This window comes from Anopheles marshallii, chromosome X (genome assembly GCF_943734725.1).
Source record: "Anopheles marshallii chromosome X, idAnoMarsDA_429_01, whole genome shotgun sequence".
Taxonomy (NCBI): Eukaryota; Metazoa; Arthropoda; class Insecta; order Diptera; family Culicidae; genus Anopheles; species Anopheles marshallii.
In genome coordinates, this window is record NC_071325.1 from 4558401 (window position 1) to 4582869 (window position 24469).

At 45.3% G+C, this 24469-nt stretch overlaps 5 protein-coding genes across 5 annotated transcripts; 1 reads left to right on the forward strand and 4 right to left on the reverse strand.

Moving 5' to 3' along the window:
- Nucleotides 1-93: 93 nt before the first annotated feature.
- LOC128712632 (lysophosphatidylcholine acyltransferase-like) lies at nucleotides 94-3520 on the reverse strand. The gene is made up of 9 exons (XM_053807525.1): nucleotides 3404-3520; nucleotides 3183-3328; nucleotides 1550-1767; nucleotides 1204-1471; nucleotides 876-1139; nucleotides 655-808; nucleotides 481-588; nucleotides 272-410; nucleotides 94-200 (listed from the first exon to the last, which is right to left on the reverse strand). The coding sequence occupies exons 1-9, from the start codon at nucleotides 3518-3520 to the stop codon at nucleotides 94-96; spliced, it is 1521 nt and encodes a 506-aa protein (XP_053663500.1).
- A 2331-nt stretch (nucleotides 3521-5851) lies between these two features.
- On the reverse strand, nucleotides 5852-16379 carry LOC128708717 (lysophosphatidylcholine acyltransferase-like). The gene is made up of 9 exons (XM_053803700.1): nucleotides 16179-16379; nucleotides 14779-14924; nucleotides 11799-12016; nucleotides 6973-7240; nucleotides 6643-6906; nucleotides 6397-6550; nucleotides 6223-6327; nucleotides 6016-6151; nucleotides 5852-5937 (listed from the first exon to the last, which is right to left on the reverse strand). Exons 1-9 carry the CDS (start codon nucleotides 16377-16379, stop codon nucleotides 5852-5854), a joined length of 1578 nt encoding a protein of 525 aa, XP_053659675.1.
- Nucleotides 16380-18964: 2585 nt separating this feature from the next.
- LOC128712831 (protein artemis-like) lies at nucleotides 18965-20179 on the forward strand. Its single transcript, XM_053807705.1, has one exon. The coding sequence runs from the start codon at nucleotides 18965-18967 to the stop codon at nucleotides 20177-20179; it is 1215 nt and encodes a 404-aa protein (XP_053663680.1).
- Nucleotides 20180-20338: 159 nt separating this feature from the next.
- LOC128707786 (NFU1 iron-sulfur cluster scaffold homolog, mitochondrial-like) lies at nucleotides 20339-21242 on the reverse strand. The gene is made up of 2 exons (XM_053802746.1): nucleotides 21172-21242; nucleotides 20339-21101 (listed from the first exon to the last, which is right to left on the reverse strand). Exons 1-2 carry the CDS (start codon nucleotides 21240-21242, stop codon nucleotides 20339-20341), a joined length of 834 nt encoding a protein of 277 aa, XP_053658721.1.
- Nucleotides 21243-22126: 884 nt separating this feature from the next.
- Nucleotides 22127-23323, reverse strand: LOC128708394 (XK-related protein 6). Its single transcript, XM_053803374.1, has one exon. The coding sequence runs from the start codon at nucleotides 23321-23323 to the stop codon at nucleotides 22127-22129; it is 1197 nt and encodes a 398-aa protein (XP_053659349.1).
- Nucleotides 23324-24469: the final 1146 nt, after the last annotated feature.

Sequence of the window (24469 nt, forward strand, 5' to 3'; positions counted from 1 at the left end):
TAATACCACTAAATCAAACTGGCCAACACGCATGGCGGAATTGGCAATAATAGTGTCCCACTGCCTGCAAACCAGCACCGTCCCCCGGTTCGTTTAGCTGGTTTGCGTTTGCTGCTGCGGCGCTGCATACGGCTTAGGTTCATTAAGTTCCTGCAGATCGATCAGAATCGGGTGACAGTTGATGCTTCGTTCAAATTGCTCTAAAACGATAATTGAAATTATTTAACATCCAGTAATGTTCGAGATAAGTCAACTCGTGTTGTTATCATACCTAAGGTAATGAGGCCTCGATTGGCGATGTCTGCCTTAACGAATAGCTGATCACACTGCTCTGGCGTAATAGAGGATAGATGCTTAACTGCTGAGTATAGACCGTCTCTTGCTATCAGATCTTGTTCCACACCATAAAGCTATGCAAAGTACAGAATAGAAAGTACTAGATAAATACCGGAAATTCAACGTCCTTTCGGAATTGCATACCTTGAACAGTAACTTCAGTAGGTCGAGCTTTGGTTTGCCCAAGGTGGACATAAACAGTGCAAGAAGCAGATATTCTCTGAAGTCAATCAATCCTGCGCTATCATTATCCTGTTGCGAATAAAAAACAAACAACAATTTAGCACAAATTCGTTTCAAGAGTCTTTCGCATCTCACCTTGTTGAATATTTTGAACAGAATTCGCGTCGAATCGTTCTCCACGGAAATGTTTAGCCGGCGGGCAAATTCATCCAGCGCAATGTGGGAGTTTTTCTCTGTGAATGGTCCGTACTGGTCTAATACGCTCTGTTCGACGGTTCCATCAGCAAGTCTACAAGCGAAGATAAAAGTTTGGTAATGGCTTTGCAATGCCTTGTGCTGACTGCACACTAATTTACCCCAGCCATTTACGCATCTTTCCAATGTCATGACTCCACGCAAAGTACGGCATACCGATGGCGATCATGTAGTTCATCAGCTTGCAGTCGTTGTACCCGTGCTCGGTGCCAGGAATTCCCAGCGACTGCGCAATGTAGTTCCGGACGTTGAGCGCGTACAGCTTCGCATCGTTACGCTCCTGCTCGTTGGGATAGTACACCGGCAGGAAGTTAATCTCGAGCGCGGTGTGCAAGGAGGTTAGCGTGCGCCATAACAGTACCGGCCTGCAATATAAAACACGTTTGAGCTGTTGTGGGATATGGTCTTGCAAACGTGAAAACAACTTACACGCCAGGGCCCTGCCACGTCCAGGATACCGTGTTGATTGGGTTCGGGTAACGAATCGCGACCGGTTGCACCGGTAGTCCCGGTCCGAATGCGCCCGGTTTGAACTGTACCACCGCATTGCCATTGCTGCACGTGCCTTCCGGGAAGATTAAGATCTGCGGCCAGTCCTCCTTCGAGATGACGCGCTCAATGATGAGATGGCGCGTGATGTGACGCGAGTTTGGATCCTCCCGGCACACGTAGATCGGTTGAGTGATGTCGATTATTTCTGGAAGTTGTACAGAAGAGGGACCAAAATAAGTCAAGAGCGAATGCGGGGACTATTACAGGTTGGGGGAACACTCACTGCCAATGAGAGGTAGATCTGCGGCTTTACTCTTCGCTACCACGGTGGATGGCCCACAGAATGCTACGACGATCGAATCGAACAGACTGTAGTGGGGACCAACGACGACGAGTGGTGCCTCACGGGGGGATGCACATTCACCATTCACTTTGATACGGTGAAACGAACCGAAGAAGTAGAGCAATCGCATCGCCAGTGCTGTCAGTTCACGCATTTCACTGAGGAAGAGGAATAATTTGGAAGAGTAAGTCAAAAAGAGATTAAATATATCTAATAAGTTACATAGTTCTACAAATATATAAAAGTCAACATATAGATAAAGGTGTATAGAAGTATTTCCCTGAGGATATCTTGTGTGAAGACGTGTTCTCGGGAATTCTGAAACCTGAATCCAACGTCCGAAGGTGTTTTATCTCAACTGTAGTTCTGTAAATTGTCTGTTAGACTTCAGGTGATGATTACTGATGATTACTTTGCAACTTTGGAACACAAATTGCGACTTACGCCAGAGTCTCCTAAACCGCTCACGGTTTAGCGCCGTCAGCAGCATGTGGACGACTTAAACGGCGACTTTATGGTCTGGGTCGTTCGTTCTTGGCTTGGCCTGGTAATTCTAAACCGCTGTACTACAGTGAGCTCCTCGACCAGCTCATGTCATTGTAACGGACAGGTATATAAGGTTAGAAATATTAGAGAATAGTCTTAACTATCTCACACCTATCTCTTCTACCTATATTGTGGGACATAACTACAACTGCTAATAGAACCCGAGCCAACAACATCTGACAAATTTCCCAACCATTCCAACGTGAAGATGCTTCATTTTGGGTTGGTCACTTGAACACTTCGCTTTCCCTACCGTCAAGGCGTATCAATCCTTGGCAAGTACCGTCGCAAAAATTTATTCGCATTATTATTGTGCACCGAGTGTACTAAAAATATGTCCGATTTGTTTGTTTCCCGACAGTAGCGTTTTGCGCAGCTAGTAAATGTTCGTTTTTTCGTTTCAAGAACGAGTGTGATTACTCATCTTACTAACATCATTAACTGATTTTTTTTTTCGTTCTTGCTGTAAATGTGCACCGCAAGCAGAGAAAGAGCATCTCGAGCGACAATTAATATCCGAATCTTTAGTTTTTTTTTTTTGAGGTTTGGTTCCTTTCTCTTTTGCGAGAGATTGTGTGCGCGCAGCAAGCCGGTTTGTTTTGCGGTTGCTGCTTGCGCTGTGTGTCTGGGGCTGCCTTCCGCACTGGTGGCACACAACCAGATCACGCCACTTTCTGACACGAGAGTTGTTTTAAAAATAGCTTCGTCTCGCTCTGGTGAGTGGTGATGTTTTAGTGGTTGCGTGGTGCACGGAAACGTGCTTGCTGCGCTACTCTAATCTAGTGCTATGTGCGGTGCGTATTTTGCACTGATAACGGGGTAGCGCACTGTTGACAGACGGTGCGTGCGGTACAAAGGTCTAGCAAGCCTCGGCTGATCCGACACGGTGGTATCGTTCGATTGCTCAGCTGTTGTGTACGTACACATCTCTCTCCCACTTCCTCCCGACAGACACACTCTCTCTCTGTAGGTTCTGTTTCTGTGATCGAACACGTGGAGGTTTACGTCTTGTTTACCCGGTACCTACCGTCGCCAGCCGGAAATCGGTATCGAACGACGCTCCTTCTCGGTCAGCCCGTACAGCCCGATCGAGGCGAACGCCCACGCCACCAGTAAACAAACACCCATCAGTACGGCACGAATCGGCAGCACCAGCAGCGTCATCAGATAAGTCTACAATAGAAAAGGCCAATGGACGATACGTTATCGATGGTTTTTATTTGAAATCTCACTGCGAATGATACATACCTTCCGCCTTTCCCACGGGTCGTCTAGATCTAGCTTGAGCACGAACGGGTTCACATACTCATCTTCCGGTATGCGAGTGACCGTACTCGTGATGGTCGTTGATCGTTGAAAGTCCATCGCTTATTCACTTTTTTTGGCACAGATTGTAAAACGTTTTACCAACCCAGCGACTATGTGTTTGATTGAAGTCGCAACAATGCGCACGTTCGCCGTTCACGAAAGTTGTTTCACACGCGCAAACACCACCATGTGTGGAGCACATGGGAAATGTGCTCGTCCGGTTCAAGCGCAAGATGCTAACTGTGCGCTGCTGCGTAGCGCTGCTGTGTCGCCCCGGACACGACGGTTCACCGTGCGTTCTTGCCTTAAGGAACCGGCCCGTTTCTTGCCTCAGTCAGTCCCTCCCGTCAGCCTCGCCCGTGAAATGGGTGGGAGAAAAGCTAATCCCATCGGGTGAGAGCGAAATGCACGCGATGCCTCATGCTCTCGGAGCGCGGAAAATTCTCAACCGTCACGCCGCTACTGGTGGAAAGTGATATAAATAGATGGTTTGAAGTAATTTTGTGCCGTTTTGCCCGCGTGTTGATCTTGACCGTGAACATTTTTTGCCTGCGCGAATTATACACACCCTACCTTACGTATATTAAACCCCTTTGAGAAGTCCGGAAGTTCCCTGATGATTAAAAAGAAACAATCTTCCCTGAGAAGATGGGAAATAATCCCTAAAAGTTCTTTCCATATTTATCATTCATTCGTAACACGTGTCATGATTTTGTTTTGTTGTTGTTTTTTTTTACCGAACATACGTTAACAGCTTGTATATGTATGCATTTTCTTTGTTTCCTTTCACTGACTCTTGACTTTCCATTGTTTTATTTCTTCTAAATAGTTTTCTCTCTCTCTTTTCATGCTTCTTTTTCTAGTTTTCATTTCCTTTGAGGACACACTGAGTATAACACATGAAAATTTGAACCGATCGTCGCAAGGGAAGATTTGATGGTGAGCATATTTCATAAAAAAAACACCACCATTTCCCCTTTCAACGCGATCGTTCGCCCTCACATCTCCTTAGCCTAGTGTAGTAGTTTTGCTTTCTTTGTTGTGTTGTGCGTAATTTCTTGTTTTGTTTCATACTGAATTCAAGTAGCTCCCTGGCATGTAATGCCGGCGCAGTCTGCTTTGCACAGCGTAAAACACAACTAGACACTTACTAAATAAATAAATACTCAAAATATCTCTTTGCCTTACGCTAAACGCAAATTGTGCGATCTTTCGGCACGCCTCCTTCGCCTATTTGCTGTAGATGGTGCGTGCGTGCATTTGTTTTTGTTTTGTTTCCACTTTTTTTGTTTTACGTTTTTACAATTAGGCTGCTTTTTCTTTGCAAATTTGATTTGCTAGCGGACTTTCTGGTATTTGTTTTTTTTTGTTTGCTTTTTTACGACTTTCTTTGTTTTTTTTGTTTGTTTTGTCTTATCACGTTTACTATCGGTCAAAGTTTTACTAGTTTTTGTGTTGTTTTTTGCCGTTGCGCGTTTGATTTTTTCTGTTTTGTGCTTCTTACGAGCGGGATCTACATGGGCCCACACGAACATACACCCATACATTCTCACACACGCATACATTATCCATCTATAAGTAATATTGTGCTAGAGTTATCATGCCTTTGTTTTTTGTTTTGTTTTTGTTAAGTATATGGTTCCTTGATTAGATGTACGCATTGACGACGTTTGACGATGTGGTGTATGGAATTTGGGTCGCTTGCTAACAGTTTAAGCTCACCATCCCTTTTCCAGAAGGTAAGTAAACCGCGCAATTGAAGGGAAATTATAAAAAAAAAAACCTAAACAAACTACTACCACGCATGCATGTCTCCTCCCCTAAACCTTTTGGCATTCAAAGTTCGCTTCACTCTAAACCAATCCCGATGCAAATCGTCCTCGCGTTTTGCGCATTGGAACGCTTTACTCGCAGGATTTTATCCGAAACGTTAATAAACGTCCAATTACGGTAAAGGTGCGCTTAAACATGACCATAACCACGCTGGACAGTACTGTGGTGCTGCTACACGTCTCGGATGCGTTCATGCATAAGTAAGCAGTAATCTAAACGTAACAAAGATGAACACGCAATAACTACATGCCTGCCCGAGGGAAGTTTCTCGTGCAAAGTTTTTCCCCCTTCTACCAGCGGCATGTACGCAAAACTGACAATCAATTAACCCTAACAGATCCGTGTTTTTTTTTTGTCGGTTACGAAATGCACGCCACTTAGACGATGAAACATATTGAACTGTATCGTTACGACTCTTGAGTTTAAGATTCCAATTCGTATCCATTTTCGCTTCGACATTAAGTAGGAAATACGCAAAAATATCCCCGGCGGGAAAAACCGCGACGGTCCGTTATGGGGAACACCCGTAGCACAAGTGAGAGTATGACGATTGTTTTAGCCCAGTCTTAAGTTGTTGGGATCGTTATTTTTCTGCAGCTTTGTCAGCAGCGGATTGTGCTCGAGTGCCTTTAGAAATTGATCTGGAAATGTAATTAAAGAGATGAATTAATCATTTCATCCACTGCTTGTGCGATACCGGATCGGTAATGCATGCGTACCGTAGCCAATAGTTCCAAGATTGTCGAGATCCGCCTGCTGGAAGATACTGTTTACATCTTTGCGCGCGATACGCACGAGATACTTGAGCGTATCGTGCAGCTGGTTACGATCCACACGTCCATCCACACCGTACAGCTGCACAAATTGGAAGATCAGATTAATGTGGAGGCCGGTGATCGAACATTTGATGCTGCCAATACACTTACGTGAAAAAGTAACTCAACAAAGACTAACTTCGGCTTGTAGAGTGTCACCAGAAATAAGGCAAGTAAAAGATACTCTCTGAAATCGATAACGTCCGGAGTTCCAGGCTATAAAAGAAAGAAATGGTGAGTTCTAGCGATGCGAAGATGCCAACTTAAAGATGCGGTTTTGTTTACCCTGTACAATTTATGGAACAGATTGTGTGCCGCCTCCTGGGATGGATCAATCTGCATCTGCTGGGTGAACTGTGCGTACGTGAGCAAGCTGTTCGCGTCGGTGAACTCACGCTGGCTCTTCACAATCGTACGCTCCCGATCGGATACATCAATTCTGTTGAGATGAGCAGGGAAATCATCGTTAGTATCTATTGTCACCATTGGCTGCCGCTCAAACAGAGCAGTTCCCACAAGTCGATACATTACCGAAGTGTTTCGCGCAACTTCTCGATGTCTGCAATTGATGCCGGGTGGGGCATACCGACGTTCTTGACAAACGTCATCATCTTGCAGTCGTCAAAGGTATAGTCCGAGATCGGGATGTCCAGGGCTTTGGCCATCAGCATACGCACGTTGTCGGCGTACAGCTTCGGATTCGCTTTCTCCGCCTCGTTCGGGTAGTACACCGGAAGAAACTCGATTTCGCAGAACGTGTGGAATTGCGTCAGTGTGCGCCACAGGAGTTGAATGCTGAAAAGAAAGAGCAATGTTACTATCAATAAAGCCATGCCACACATTGCGAAGACGGTGACTTACGCGTTCGGGCCCTCCCAGGTCCAGGTGACTGTGTCGATCTTGTTCGGGTAGCGCATCAGGACTGGTTGGATCGGTACGGCCGGATAGAAGGCGCCCGGTTTAAACTTGATCAGCGATGTCCGATTCGTGCAGGTGCCCTCCGGGAAGATGAGTATCTGGGGCCAGTCCTCCTTCGAGTTGGCGCGCTGTATAATCTCCCGGATCGTCGTCTGGCGCGAGTGTGGATCCTCCCGGCACACGTAGATCGGTTGGGCATAGTCAATCAGTTCTTAAAAAGGGGCGGGTTTTGGTTTGTTTTCGGATTTTTGTGTTGTATTTTGGTCGCGGTAAACGTTTTACGCGGGCAAAAGTGAGCAAAAAAAAAAAAAAAATGAAAATGCGTTAGAAGGTGCTATTCGCCTGCTAGTCCCCACCCACGTCCCTTTTCTGTCCCACACAAACACACTTCGCCTGCACACGTGGCACAAGACGAAACAAACCGAACACGAGCTACATACGTTTGCGGATGTTCCCGCACGGAGTGCACAACATAACACAAATGGCCTGACCAATACACAACATTAACAGCACACACACACGCGCAGTCACACGCACACAAGCACACAAAATGATAAGACAGTCGGTAGAAAATTCGAGCGGGCACTTCGTGTACAAGCGTTGCGAAGGTACGCATCAAAGCGAAAGCGATGAGGATGGGTGAGCGATGGAAATGGATATGTTGGAAATGCAAATATCGGAGATCTTCGGCAAATACCAACCGACGGCAAGTAGCCAGAGCTGACACGGGTTAGAACCCATAAAAGAAAACAATTTGTTGAACTCAATTGGACAAAGGGAAGGTTACTATTGTTGGCGATTTCTTCGACCTGGTGGAAGTCGGAGAGGAACTCGGATTACAAATGGAACATAATCAGTGGTAATTAATTTAAATTTTCTGTCCTTGTCTCATTAAAATGCCGTTTTTATAGCTTTGGGCATTAGTTGTATTCTTGATATTGTACTATGATTAGTTCTTCAGAGAAGTATTGGAAACTGGAAAGAAGAGCTACCGTAAGAAAACTTAAAAAACAAATGCGGTAAGCTCACAAGTTGATGATTTCAATACGAAGGACAATAAAAGTTGAAGATGCGATATTTTGCGGTCGATGTCGGAACTTTAAACAATTTTAACTCTCGAATGTAAGAACTCTAAAGATTCCAGTTCCAATTGAATATGGACATCGTAGACGTCAGTAAAGGAATTACTAAGACTGGAAGAACTATTGGCGATCTCCTGAGATCACCGGAACGAATCTTCGAAGATCACCGGAACAGATCTCCGGAGATCTCCGGAACGAATCTTCGAAGATCTCCGGAAATGTCCGGAACGAATCTTCGAAGATGTCCGGAGATCACCAAATAGCTGAATCGTACCTCCAAGGACAGTTCTTTCAGAATACTTGTGGACCTTAAAAATATTGACAAGAATTATAAAAATCCCTATTCCAAGTGAAATGTACTGAAGAAAATAGGTATGAAACGTCATAAATTAAAAGGCAAAATGTGAAAGATTTAGTACAAAACCTACTAGACCGGAGATCTTCAAGTGGTTAAAAATCTCCGAAGATCTGGACCGTACCTCAAAGTTCCTGCGATAATGAAACGCCACACACTAAAATTTTAAGAGTTAAAAGATCCAGCGATACTAGCAAGTAAGGAGTCTACTCCGGAGCAAAGGATCTACGATGGGAGAAACAAACTTGGAACAGTTGCGGGATGGTGGTAAAACAAAGGAAAATAAAACAGAGAAGGTAGGATATTCGCGAGAGATGAAATAGAGAGTTGAAGGAAGAAGAAAACGAAACAAAAAATCGACACAAAAATAATGAAAGTTTTCGGACACTTACTACCGAGGTTGCGGTCAGCGTTTCGTACCAGCGGGCTGGACAACCCGGTCAAGTAGATGATGACCGCGTCGAGGAAGGAGCTGTGCGGGGACACTACCAGCACCGGCGCCTCGGCCCGGCTCGCCTGCCGTCCGCGGATCGTAATGCCGAGCCCGGCGCAGGTGTACGCCAACGTGGCGAACTCACCGAGCGGCCCTTTCAGGCGCCTGTTCCGGTTTGTCGGGGGGGTTTTTGGCGGGCACATTCGTGTGTGTGTGTGGGTGGTTTTTGTATATTGTGCGAGACGATATTCGCACATCGTCCGCACAGTGGACCCGGATGGAGAGTAGAATGAGGGAAATGAGGAAGTGGGAGGGGGAGGTGGGGTAAAGTTGTGGAGCGTGGTCCCATTGGTAGTTCCGCACGGTCCAATCGAGTTGTCCACGTTCGAAGGTTCGACAGTCGCGATTACGTCCGATGTCCACGTACCGTCCAGCGATCGTACAGGTCCGAGGGTCGTTTATGGTCGGTTTGCAAGTATGGGTGTGTGTGAGAGAGAGAGAGGGAGAGAGAGAGAAAAATGAAGAAAGAAAGAGCGATATGGGTGTGGATGAGTATTAACAAGGTGGTGCATGGCGTATGTGATCCAACGTGTTTTGTTGTTGTTGATCGAGTTGCGTCAGAACAGGTAGCGATTGCAATGTACAAAGAGGTTACACACACGTTGCGACATCCATGCATCGAAAATATAATCCATAACCAAATGTGAAGTTGGGGGGGAGAACAAAAAAAAATCACGTTGTAAAGTTATTGTTTTTGGTGTTTTTGACAGCATCACCAGATGTGCAGATGCGAAAATGGTTCCCGTAGATGAGTGATCACCACCACCCACACAACCCAATACACAGATGATGGGAACGAGAAAAAAGAGAAAGAAAAAGAGAGAAAAAGAGAGAGAGAAAGAGAGAAAGAGAAAAAAATACTCTATGAGAATGAGCGAGTGTGGAAGATGAGGTGGTGTTTGCTATTTCCGCACGTATCAAAGCGATCAATCGAACCAAAATTATCCAATGATCTTCAATCCATCCAGGGGCGAATGTAGCCACATTGGCTCAAAGTCTCTACATACTAAATAAAACAAAAAACTATCTTCCATCTGTCAAAACATTCGATATCGAAGAGACTGGTAGAAGGCGGGAATGTTGGAGATGTATGGCAGACATAAGACGGCTGAATGTGGATGGGAACAGTTGGGGAATTTTCCCTTTCCAATTAAAAAGAACAACAAAAATGCCTCCAAAAGCTTGACAACAAAAAAAGAACCTCACAAATCGTTTTAAAACTTGCCAGCTTTGCAAGTCGCAGCAGCAGCGAATTATGATGTGTAAGCGTTTGTTTTTTGGACGGGGAGAGGATGTCTGTTGGTTTTCTGATTTTTTCGTTTTTATAGCTGTTAGTCACAATACACACCACGCAACCCATCCGGGAATGGGTGCAACCGAACAGCTGACGCGGCACGCTGACAGCTTGCGCATGTTTTGCCCGCAAAGACGATAACAAATAACAAAAAAAAAAGGGTTGACACAATGATACCCGTGCGCTGGCGCATTCCATCGCGTAAGGTCATCGACACACGTACACCCAGGCCGATCATAGCCCGCTGGAACCGAAAATCGCATTAAAGTATGTACATTTTGTTGGACGTCAACGAAAGCAACACCACAAACCGACCTGAAATCGATTAGTGATTGTGTTAATGGGAGTTGGTTGCTATGTACATTAGCTTATGTGTGTCGCCCCAAAAATGATCGACCGTGGAGCAGTAGAAGTACCTGGGTGAAGCGTATGTGTAGCAATATTAATTTTCAGTTTTGAGGGGGTGGTAAATATATATACATATACTTATACAGCAAATATGGAGAAAAGCGCCATTGTAGTGATTTATTATTGAGCGATCGGAAGGTAAATCATTTATCGAACGTGTTAGCGCGTTTGGTAGAATGATGAATAATGTTTCTGGGTCAAAATGGTGAACCGGTCCGGCACGCGCACACAGGAGCACAGTGGCGCAAAACGTGTACCGACAAGGCGGGGAAAAAAAAGAAGTTGAAAGCGAAACATACAAAGAGAAAAGTGCATGCATGGAGAGGCGATATTCGTGCACAGGACAGATGACGATGCGCGGCAGATCGTACCGCTGAAATAGGTGGATGCAGTTGCGTTCGAGGGTGGGTTTCGTTTCCTATTTTTTGCTTTTCCTTGGGTTGGTTGGGTTGTTGTTTTGTTATGGCTGCTTTCCTTTCAGTAAAGTCTTTTCGGGTCAGCTTCGGTCTTCGAAGATTGGAAATAGCGATGGCGAGGGAAATGGTTTTAGTCATCCCGTCGTACACACGTTACTGCAACTCGAACTCAATCACACATACACACTAAACAAGCACGCAAACACCATACATACTACAATGGAAAAAAAACGCACATACACACACACACATTTTAGTAGCACAATGAGGAAGTCCCCATCCCACGATGGAAACATTTTTCCCGTGCTCGCAATAAGGGTTGAAAAATGCAATTATTGCGAGTGTAACCTCCCTTCAGCGCCGGGGAGGATCAATACATAAATGACAAAATGTGATAAAGAAGGCTCCCCCCCCTTTCTTCCCATTGTCCACACCATTCCGGCGTTTCTCCCTGAAATATTTTCCTTTCGCGCGAAGAGAGCATTTTCCTACTTCCACCCCCACGGTATGCACTCAGAGCGGAAGCATTTCGGTTCGGTCCGTTTCGCAGTGTGGCCCGGTAAGCGTGTGGGATGGAAATTTTCGGACTATGGAAGGTTTCGTGGAACAAAGGTACGGGTACGACAGGATGCGTGGTGGGGTGGGTTGTGGTGAAGGAAAGCAGAAAAAAAGAACGAACACACACAAAGCGACAACACTAGCTCGGTGGCGCACAACCTACTTCCAAAGAATGGCAGCGAAGCCGTCTCGTACTTGGCGACGACCGCCGACGGTCCGAACAGGACGACGCACACGGAATCGTAGAAGGCGGTATGGGGCGCCACACAGATTACCGGTGCCTCCTTCGGCGATGCCCGCACACCCTTGTACCGGATGTAGTTGAACGAGCCGAACAGGAACAGCGCGCGCATCACGAGCGCGGTTAGCTGGCGCAGCTGTCTGTATGATGGTGAGAGGTTTGAAGTGATGATGGCGGGGGAGGGGGTGTGAGAAGTTTAGACGAGGATGTGAGGATGAGGGAAAGAGAAAGAAAGAGAAAGAACGGTTGAGAAGTTGGACTTGACGGATGTTGCCTACCCATCCGGACGACCGCATTTACGGACGAGCTGCAAATCTCCAATATTCAAGAATTCCTTTCTCGGGACGTTTTTAGCTCACAAGTCAGCATGGATACTAAGGGAACTGAAGGCGAGTTCCCCATCATTTTAGAACTCCTTACTGGTAACTCCTTTAGACACAGGAATTGTTACGAAGCGAACTGAAAGTGAATTCTCCAATAACCCGGAATTCCTCACCAGAAATTCCTTTAGAAGTAGATCAGAATAGATAATAAGTGCACTGAAAGCGAATTCTCCAGTATTCCAGAGTTCCTTATTGGATACTTCTTTGGCAGTAGGTCAGGACAGATAACAAGTGATAGATCTGCAATATTCCAGGATTCCTCAGCACGAATTTCCTTTCCAACAGGTTGAGAGAGTTACTAAGCGAATCGAAAGTCAATTCTCCAATATTCCAGAACTCCTCACCAGGAATTCCTTTGGGAGCAGGTTGAAAGAATTACCAATGCGAATTCTCCACTATTTCAGCACTGCTAGCTGGTAACTCCTTTGGCAGTAGGTCAGAATAGGTAACAAGTAAACTGAAAGTTAATCCTCCAATTCTATAGGATTCCTCAATGAGGACCCGTTTGGGAGCAGGTTCAGGAGTAGATCAGGATAGATCATAAGTGAACTCTACAAATCTACAACATTCCAGAAATCCTCAGGGATGTGAAACTAATAGGGATACCTGTAAAATTCTAGGATTCCTCCATGGAGATTCTTTTGGGAGCAGGTTGAGAGAGTTATTTAGCAAATTGAAAGCGAATTCTTCAAGTTCCTAGATTTCCTCTATGGGAACTCCTTTGGGAACAGGTAGGGATAGATAACAAGTGAACTGGTAGAGAAATCTGCAATATTCTAGGATTCCTTACAAGGAATTGCTTCGGGAGGTTCAGGAATCAGCCAGGATGGCTAATAAGGGAACTGATAGAGGAATCTGAAATATTCCAGGATTTCTCTTTAGAAATTCTTTTGAGAGCTACTTGAGAGAGTTATTTAGCGAACTAAAAGCGAATTCTCTAGTATACCTCTCTTATAATACCTCTCTTATAACTCCTTTGGAAGCAGATCAGGATAAATAATAAGTAAACTAATAGAGAACTTCAAAATTCTAGGATTCCTCAGTAGGAATTCCTTCGGGAATTCTCCAATTTCCGAACCGGAAATTCATCTCTGCAACAAATCAGGATGGTTACTAAGCGATACGAAAGAAACAATGATCCATCTGGATTGTATAATTCATTTTGAGACAGATCCAGATCGAATTCCTTTATGCAACTGAAACCGCTGTCAGCATTAGACACGCTACTGGCGTTCTCATTAAAAAGCTGACAACTCGTCTCCAACAAACCTGCTGCACAATGGATACGGTTAATAAGCTGTCATATCCTTCCACTACCTTTCCGGTACCACTTCCAGCATAAAACCATCCAGACACTCATCACTACCTGTCAACTATTCCAGCGAGCGGACACTTTGTAATGTAGCTAATTAGACTGACGCGCACAGTGTAGTTTGAAAAGCGCATCGCACGTTGGATGGACAATTGTCATCCGCCTGACAAAAGAGCACCGGCACTGTTAAATCAGCTAATTAAAAAAAAAGTTTTTATCGTCAACTTCCTTCGACAGCGATGGCAGAGTTTGCATAGCGCGACTTTCCCTCGGTTACCAGCTGGGGCAAGACAATTGCGGTTTCGCTGTCGATCCCATTACATCTTTAGAAGCTACTCCTAATAATCATTTTACAATGCAGGGGAAAGATACATAGCCAGAGTGTTAAGGATAGTTAGTCACATAAAATAAAGGAAAACATCCCTGGAACGTGGGCAGCAATCGAACAATGGACGGTGGAAATCCTCCCGGGTGGGAGCATAGTTTCACCACCACGTCTGACTGGGTGCTAGTCGCATGTTAGAAGAAAAAGGAGACATGAACGTATTGCCAGTGGGAAAGCGAATCTAATTGGAGAAATGAAAAAAAAAGGGTCGTAGACATCCGCGAGCACGGTGGGCAACTGTTGGAACCTTTCTTCCCCGGTTTGCACCGTGCTACCATAGCTAATGCAACAGCACGGACGAGTGTTCCGTTCGGAATTAATGAAGCAAACCGATTCGGAGGTTAAGCTCGCGAACTCTGCCCGTACCTTCAGCGGGTCGTATGCTTCAACCCAACCGGACGACCTGCGGTGTAGGGGTGAGTTGTACGACTATTGTTTGACCGGACCGGCAGCCGGCCGTGCCGACCAACTGCATAACGCCAACCAAATGAAGTTTTGGAACCACTTGATTGTAGTTATCAACTGAAACTTTTAGACGAGTGCTGCAACGTTTGCGTTAGTATTTGGTGCTATAGAAATTACAGTTAGTACAGCTCACTATACTACACATCAATTCGGTTAGTATTCTACGCGCTACGGTTCTATGTACGGATCGTCTGAAAGAGAGGGAGCGTCGGAACGAATAGTAACCCAGACCTGGAGACCTTAAGTTACTCGACTTCTTCGTTCGAGGCAGTAGAAGATCTTGGAATAATGCGACATTAGCGAAGGAACTTTAACGAGATTAACGTTCTACACCTCTACCAGGTATGGAATACTCACCGCCTCCAGCCCGCCAAAGGCTTTGTGCGCAGATCTTCTTTGGACAGTCCGTACAGGCCGATATTGGCGAGGGCCCACGCCACCACCAGACAGACGAGAATTAGCACGACACGGAATGGCAGCAGTATCACCGTCAACAGTGCGGTCTATAGCGAAGAATGGGAAGAGAAATAGTATTAGTAATATCAGCACATCTGCTAGAATTCAATATCTGGAGGAACTTCTGTAGAATTCCTCGAGAAATAATTTTAGCCTCCTATTAAAAAAAAAACAACCTGGTAGAGGATGCACTTTGTTGTTTCCCCAGCATGCATCTCGCCGAGCAACAAATGGTTCACCATTGTGCGTTCGGTGATTGGTTAAAAATAGTCCTGTTGTTTGAAACGCAAAACCTTCCCTATCCTGCTGGTAAACGTCGTATGCAATAGGTATCTCTGGATGCAGCAAACTGGTGACCTTCGAGTGGGTGCGGCGAATATTGCAGATGTTCTAAGGTGGTTTTTTTTGTACTTCCTTTCCTTGTATTTGTCACTTGCTCTCTCTCTTTTCATCGCTCACTTTCTAAAAAAAAAAACGCGACAACCGTGAGAAGGATGACCGGGATGTGAAAGTGCCTCAAAAACGGACGGTCGACACATGGACAAGGATGAGGAATTTATGAAAACCTCAACAAACAGGGTTTGCAATACTGCAGATATTGCGTAGAAGATGTCCGATGTTTTCAAAAGCATTTCCTCACGTTGGATTGGAGTTTGTGTGCGGGTGCGTGCGTGTGCGTCAGGTTTGTTTTGAAACATCCGGGGGCCACCAAAAGCCCAGGCGGAAGGGAGTTGTATCGAATGGACCACTTACAGGAAGTGGCAGAAACGTCACTTTCTATTATGGCACACCTACGCACACCGAAACCACGGTGCGGAAATGCAACACCTAAACACACTGCCAACATTGGTAACCGAAGTGGAAACACTCTTCAGTAACTTGTTTTTTTTTTTGTTATTATCGCTTTAGGTTGGTTGCTCAGTTGCTGCTTTGTGGCAAGCGGGATAAAGAATGTAAAGAACTGGAGACATCAGCATCCGCATACGTCACAGTGTATTGTTGTCTCTCCAGCTGTCAAAAAAAAAAACATCTGCGAAATTTCGATACACAACGGAGAAGGCGCTGGAAACGACGCAAATAAAAAAACACACACTCACACACAGCCATAGGCACGTACACATACAACAAGGGACGTTCTTCGTTATTGCGTTTTTGTGCAAACACTTGTGTATCCGACCGAGAAAATGGGGAGGGAGGAGGAAAGCAATAACTTTTTTTTTATGGAATCTTGGACGCCGATTTGACACCAATTCGGTTATCAGGTTGGTTTATCAACAACAAAAAAAACACGCGCAATTTACCTTCGCCTTGTCGACCGGATCATCCCACACGAGCTTGTGCACGAACGGGTTGACGTAGTGTATTTCGTCCGGTTGATTGTTTTGCGTTTGGTTGTTGGCTGACCGTGCACGGGACGCTCCGGTTGTTGCTGGTGCAGGGTTCGCCACCGTTGCCGCCGGCACCGTCCCCGCCGGTGGTTCCTTTTCGGCCGTGGCCGCCATGATGCCGTGCACACAATTTTCACGCACGACCGAACGACCGCCCCGTCCCCGCTGGAGGAAAACGTGGAAAACTCACACACACTCGCACTCTCACTGAATACACGGGTACGCGGTTGAAACGATGCTGCTTGGGGGGACTCCCTTCGACCAAAAAACTCCTCTGCTGCTGTTTTGCTCACACCGGGCTGAAAAAGAAGGGTGAAAAGCCTCACATTTAGGGGGGCAAAATGCGTTCCGGCTCCGATTGGAATAGGCCCTCACACTTTTCCTTCTACACACGGCAATACTAAAGGGGTCGCTAAGGCAACGCACGCTCGTTTCGGGGTTTTCCTACTCAACCGTGCTCGTATTATTCTTTTTTTTCGGTGAGTACGATATGCGTGTTGATGCTTCTATATCTCACGATTGATTCTGGTAATTTTACTCTTTCTGCTTCACATCTTATCTTCACGCTCTTTCCGCCGAAGAGCAAACAAAACACGTTTTCTTTTCTTTTTTTCTTTTTTGATCTGTTCTTCCGACGAGCAAATGTAACCACGGCTGTGGGGTTTCGGTTGTTGCTAGCAAAATTTTCACACCACCACTGTTCCACTCAGCCTCCTCCACCTTTCACTCCGCACTTCCTTCCCCTGAAGAAATCCGAAACGATTGGTGGCGTTTTTCTCGTGACGGAGCGAAATTTTCCTCCTTCGTTCTGTGCTCGTCCATTCACCACCTACTATTTGGTGCGGTGGGTGGTTTCTAGTTTTTGTTGGTTGATTGAAGCGAAGGCGTACTGTTTTGGTGTTCGACGCGCACTTTCACTGGTCACACGGAACGATACGGCCACCACTGCACGACGCGTGGTACTGTGCACGGTACGGTCGCGGTCGCCACTATGATTCAACGGTACAACGTTTCACCGAAATGATGATGCACCACCTTCACCCCACCGGAAACATTACCCTTGCCATCAAGGGAAAGAAAAGAAATGATGTGGTGGGGAGGAAAACCCGTACTTGTACACAGCGCAATTTCTATGCTCTCGCACACAGTGACGAACAGTTTCGGTTTCTTCGATGGTTTGTCAGAGCTGGACTCGGTTGATGTTCGGGCGAGGGATCATGAGGGTTACTGGGTTCGCTAGACTTGTTTTATAACCAGTCGAAAATTAAAAAAAAAAATCCGTTTCAAAAATAGCTTATGTGAGATATTGAGGACCAATTAATGAATAAATTAATTAATTAAAATGATTAAAATTTTATTTCAGTACATAAATAAAATATTTTTGTTTTTTTTTATTTTATGAATTTTCATTCTGAAACAATTAATTCAATTAATAATAATGTTTCGTCCAAGGATTAAGAAAGATATTTCTGGTATATATGAAAATGAGTTATTTCCTTGACTAGACCGAAAGTAGTGTTGTGACCAACTACCTCATTTTGATGAGCAGAGCTGAGCAAAATACTCAATTGAATGAGCTGAGAAATGAGGTCCCTCTTTTGCTCACTGTGTGAGGTGGTGTCGTAAGCTGCCTGTGCTTTAGTGAGGCTCATTTGTGAGGCTCATTTGCGAGATGAGAAAAGAGGACCCTCTTTTGCTCATTGAGTGAGGTGGTGTCGTTTGCTGCCTGTGCTTTAGTGAGTTTTCTGTGAGTGAGCTCTCAAATGAGGTACCTCATCCAACAGAGAGAGAAATGCCCACTCACTCACACAGATGAGCAAAGTAAGTGTGGCTCTCAGCTGCTCATTGCCCAACACTAACCGAAAACTTATTGACCGCCGTGATATTTATCTAAACTCTGTGGATACGGGAAGAAAATGTATCAATTTTACGACGAACTCTGTCACCCGTTTGGTATGAAAGAGATGCAGCAAACACACAACTTTTTTTTCTGTATGTCGAGTAACCTATTGAACAAAAACACTGTCAATTTAAACACAACACATTATAAAATTTGGCATCATTTTCAATTCATTTTACTCCCATTGAATAATAAGTAATAAATTGATTATTTATACTCTCACTGTTTTAAGCACTTTGTCATTTCCTTGTTTTTATCCTATCTCGCTCACACTACTGTCCCCATATTTTGCCGTTTCTTTGAAAGAGAACAAAGCCCCTACCTGTTTGCTAAATTCAAGGAAATTGTATGGAGCGTGTGTGCTGCGGCGAAAAGGAAGGCGAAAATTTCTCGTTAGCGATGACACTGTGGGAACGTTTGTAATCCGTTCCGAGAGTGAAGTGATTTTTCTTGCGAACCATAGCATTTAATTGTTTTTTGTCGATTATGTGTTTAAATTTACGTTTATTAGCAATAAACTTTGAATATTTTTAATAAGTCTGCTTTTGAACAAAGCATTATTCTGGGTTTGAATCACTGAATTCCGTTAAATTTGAGTTTAAAAATCTCATCCCGAAACATATACAGTGCGTTGCTGTCAATTAAGTTTTTTCACAACACCCGGTCGATCTTGTTGTGAGTTCAAATTCGTAACGAAATTATCGTCGACAAAAGTTTTTAAAACCTTTCCAAACGCTCTTCTCTCCCGCAGTTCCCGTCAACATCGTTCTGCCATTAGCTGAGTGCGTTCTATCCGGAAATGAGTACTTTTCCGGGTTACATACCCGAGCTGCCCGGTATTGGGATCGATCGGTTCGATCAGCCGGTACTGGACCGGGCCAGAGTGTTTTTCCTTTCACACTGCCATATGGATCATATGACCGGGTTGGCAGCGAACCATCCACTGCCCGGAACGCTGTACCTGAGCCCTCATTCGGCGGTCATCGTCGGTCTTCGCTATCCGAAGCAAACCGTGTACCGGATGCCGATTCGTGAGCGACTAACCCTTTCCATTACCGCACCGACCGGTGAGAGTACGTACGAGCTATGCGTACGCACCGTACCAGCGGAACATTGTCCAGGTTCGGTAATGTTTTACTTCGAGACGAAAACCGTACGGCTGCTGTACACGGGAGATTTCCGGCATTCATCCGACAGTATGGCCGTTATCAAGCAGGATCACATACGGCCCGAAATCGTTTACCTCGATACAACCTTTCTCGATCGGGACTATATGTACTTTCCGACGCGCCAGCAGAGTATGAGCCGCATCATAGCGCTCTGTACACAGTGGCTCGAAGCCGACCAGCGCAACATCGTGTCACTGTGGCCACCGGCAACGTACGGTTCGGAGGAATTGTTTCACCAGCTGTACACACATTTGCACCACCGTATACACATCTACGCGTCCCAGCGCGCTACGTACAACCATTTCGAAACGCTAAAGGACGTGTTCACCGACGATCCGGTGGGTGCACGCGTACACGCTTGCAATGGTAAAACGATGCAGGGTGAAATGCCCTGCCGTAAGGAGAACGAGAACGCTAAATACTTACTAACGATAAGACCGTCCGCAAGGAAGTGGCGCAATCTACAGCGTGACGAACCGTTCTGGTTGGAAGGTAGAAAGAATCTGTGGTTTGTTTGCTACTCGTCGCATGCTAGTAGTACGGAATTGGTGGAGTTTTTACGCGGCCTTCAGCCAGAAGCAAGAGACATTCGCTTCAATGTTGTGGAGGATGAAACGGAACGTATTCAAATGGAGCATTATCTTCAATCGTTGCTATCACCCGGTGATGGATGTCGGATGGGTGAGGATGCGCATGATGAATCAGAAGCAATGTACACCTTGCCGTCCATTGACTTTGACGCCAATACAAGCAATGAACAGCCAGACGATTGGGGGCAAAGCGATCGTGAGGAAGAAAGCGATGAATCGATGTCACCGCCATCGAAAATCGCCAAACGCTGTTGACTAATGTTAAGATTGAGGTACCCAATCAGTATATCCAGTACTATTATGTTCCTTTTGTTAATTACTGTATTTCCTTATTACAGTACAAAAACCAGCAACGCTAAGCTAAAGCGAAATAAAATCAAAACGAATTCACAACTGTTCTAAACCATCACAAGACTAAGTTTTGTTCTCCGCCGTCGGTTCATCCTTCTGGCGAATCTGTTTCTCCAGTCGGGAAAATTCTTTTTCCGCTATTTTGTCCACCTCGTCCGTCACCTGTTCGACCGATACCACCTCCGGGATGTAAAACTGCAGCATGTTCTGCACACCGTTCTTCAGGGTCACGATCGAGCTCGGACAGGACGAGCAGGAACCTTGCATCTTCAGCTTTACCACCCCGTCATCGAATCCCACGAAGATGATGTCGCCACCGTCTTCCTGCACGGTTGGGCGAATACGCGAATCGAGCAGCTCCTTAATCATCTGCACCGTTTCATCGTCGTCCTCGTTGAATTGCGTATCCGGGTTGGGTTTTGCATCCGTTACTACCGGCAATCCGGACGCGAAAAAGTCCATTATTACCGCAAACACTTCCGGTTTGATGATGCGCCATTCGGCATCTTCCTGCTTGGAGATGGTTACAAATTCACTGCCAAAGAACACCGACCGGACACCTTCGACGCGGAAGAGAAGCTTTGCGAGTGGGCTACACTGAGCCGACGACACGGATGGGAAATCCATAGTTTGTCCTTTTTCCAGCACGGACACTCCAGGCAGGAACTTCAAACTGTCCGGGTTTGGTGTGTCCTGTGTTTGGATAAACATGCCCCTTCTCCATAGGCTGTTTGGCATCAATTTCCCATCTAGCGGGTGCAGAAGAGTGTTTTTCCTGTGAGCAACCATCAGTGTGCTGTACGGTGCCGTGCTTGTGAGTACATTGCTGGAGCAGAAAAAAACCCTGCCGTATTAAAAGTACTGTTTTAAATATATAATTTAATAGAACAACTTACGCCAAACGGACATGACCGATTCTGGCCACCGAACGCAAATTCCAGACTAGATTTTTCGTGCTTTGCAACATGTTTCTCTTCTCCCGCGGGTGAATCGCGCGTTGCCGAAAATGATTACGATTGTTTTGTTATGATTTTCCTATCGGTCGGAGTTTTGACGTTTCGCTTATATACAGATGGTTTCGTTTGTGTGCTCATAGCGAAGGGGAGGTGCCACAACTAACCACCCTCGTGATCGTGTTGTAAAATCACAGGCACATTCCCAAAGACTTTTATTTTAGTTTTCAATTTTCTGTTTGTGGTTTATTAGCTACTTTTTCATGGGAAAGTATTGACTTAGGAAGCCTAAACAGATTTTATAAAGATTATAAAAATTTGTATTGAAACGTTTTGTTCTAAGAAATTGACATGCTGGGTATTTTTAAATGGTTTATGTTTCTAAAATGTGAAGTTTTGTACAGGATGTCCGATGCTGTTATCGCCCACGCACTCATTACTTTCTCATGAAAATAATGAATAAACATGGACCTTTGAGTATACCTTTAAGAGCTTAAAAATCTTTGGAACAGAGATTCGGAGTAACTCATAAAGATCTAACGCTATTTCAATCTCTTAATCTATATTTCTTCATTTCCAAGAAGAAAGGTTAAGATAACAAATTTCCTACATCTACTACATACTGCGGTGGTGACGGTATTGAATGATAATACTATTCTTTACAACCATTCTAACGATATGTACACTGGATAAGTTACAGGATTTTTGATACTTATCTTAATGTATAAAAAAACTTTCAATTTCTCCGATTATTCCGGCTAGTCAGTCTTCAAGTTTGTTCCGTTTGCAGATTCGGGGAGAAGTGGTTAAAGCGACCTCTGGGCAACAATGATATATTTCTCCCGTTATTCCGTATCGCGTCTGTAGATTCTTTGGTTGTAGACCCCTAGATAAAGATTCACTCGGTGGTTCTGGCCTCCATTTGGCGTGAGGTAATGTTTGGGTGACAGTAGCGATAAAACACCACCATCAGACAGATGCCGATCAAGAACGTGACGGTCGGAAAGGAACTTAACAAGCACGTCCACAAAACCGAACGGTTGATCGTAGCGTTGCGTACGAACAATGCGTATAGCACGCCGCACACAACCGTCTCGAGAAAGCAGACCACGTAAAACAACGTGTAACGTAGCCGGGTCGGTCCTTCGTGAAGTGGAATGTAGTTGAAGATAAACACGGTCCCGAAGGCACAGGAGAGTAGGGAGCGTTGTGCGATGGAGTCACCACAGAAGCGTGGACGTTCGTAGCAAAACACCCACACTGCCATCAGGACAGCATGCGCCACACATCCTAGTGCGGTGTAGACCGGAAACACGCTCGCAACCGTCGCGATGGCAAGTACGCGCGCTACCGTCACGGAAAACTGCCACGCGATGTGTACGATCGTACCGGACCAGGGGATGTGACGTTTGTCAAGACGGGCGAAGCGCACACACCTATAATGGGACGCCATGCACCACGCGATACTACCCATCGCGCTGATGATTGATAGCATCTGCAGCACGGTGACGGGTCCGGTTGATAGGACGATGGTGAGCTGAAGGATCTTCTGCAGCGTCACCTCGAGCAGACACTCGAAGATACGTAGCAACGCAACATCACTGTCCTCCTGCACCAACAGCTCGTAAGCACGCTTCTGGCCGGTCCAATCTTGGCGTCGTTTTGCAGCATAGCATGCCCACGACAGTCGCAACGAGTGCCAGTAGCGGCAGAAAAACGGCATCACCACGATGCACAGTAGCGTACTGCAACAGGGCTGCCGTTCCCGGCGCTTCCGACGGGTATCGTCCAGATACATCAGCAGGCTTAGTAGGGTGGTAATGATGGCGGGAATGAACAGCCCGATTAGCGTAAGCCCAAAGTAAACCTTGCGGTCTAACCGGTAGTATTCGTAGGAAAGCAGCAGCGTTAGGCTGATGCTGATCAGACGGAACAGGATCGAGATGAAGGTGAGTAGAATATCCAACCGGGTCACCTCGTGGCTTGGTTCGTCCGTCCGCGTCAGATAATCGAGCTGCTGCCCGACCATCGTCGAAAGCTTCGAACCGTCCGTCTCGGATGCCCGCAGTGCCTCAGCCTGCACCGGGGAAGTCATCGTGCCCGCCCGATCCTTCCGAACCGAATGGATGTGCGCTAGAAATGAAACCAAACACAAACTTCACATCAGTAAAAGTTCCTCCAAAATATTCACTTCCTATAATACCTTTCGAAAAATAAATCTATTGCGCTAATTACATGAAATGAGTATCAATTCACAGCAGCAAGCAGGCAAACAACAACAAAAGCCAAAGTCCTTGACATAAATGTCATTTTGGGTGTGTTTGTTTGTCAACCCGGTTAAAAGGAAATTACGTTTTAAAAGGCACGGTTAATACGACTCGATGAACACACTGACGAATTAGAGCAGATTCATTCCATTTCAAATAGGACTAAATATTTGGCCTTGTTTATAATTTTAATATTTTAACGATATAACGGTTTATAAGAATGTTCTACTTGTTAGTAGATAACTTCAACTACGCAAAGTTCCGCATAGGACAACCAACAATTCTTAACATTTTTGTACAAAAATGCTTTGTTTACTTTTCTCAATACATGAACTGCACTCATTTTAACTTCACGCACAGAACACAGATGCACTCGCAGATCGTTAAGATTTACTAACTAACGTGATTTTAGCAGTTTACGCTGGTTTATAAGCATCCGAAACAGATCTCTGGCAGGCAAAAAACTGTTTCAAACACCGTAAATGGCTGTGAGCAAATGCTGCTTTTGGTTTAGAAGGGCAACAACTGTCGTGGAAGGCATTGAGGAAATGGTTGAGCTGTAAAGAATTCCCATATATGCTGAACGGTGCAGCACACCGTTAGGCTTTGGATTTATCTCATATCTAGATAACAATAGTTTGAGGAAGAACAGTTTGTAGGTGTCGTTACAGGTGGTCTTGACTTTAATCGTCCTTGGGGAATTTTTTGTGGAGCATATTTCGAACAGATCTTCCAAAACACTATTTGAATTGAGTTACAGTTTGCACATTTGAATCTTCCCTTCCCAAGCTAATAAGCGATACTATTCTTAGAGTTATTATCAGCAGAATGGTGTTTGCAAAGAAAGCCAACACTTGCTTACGCAACATCAGCCTTAGAGTCGTAGAGCACTTTTTATAAATATGATTCAAAGTCAACAGGCTTACCGCCAACGGACAACATAATTAACTTCACCGTGGGGGTAATATAGGTAA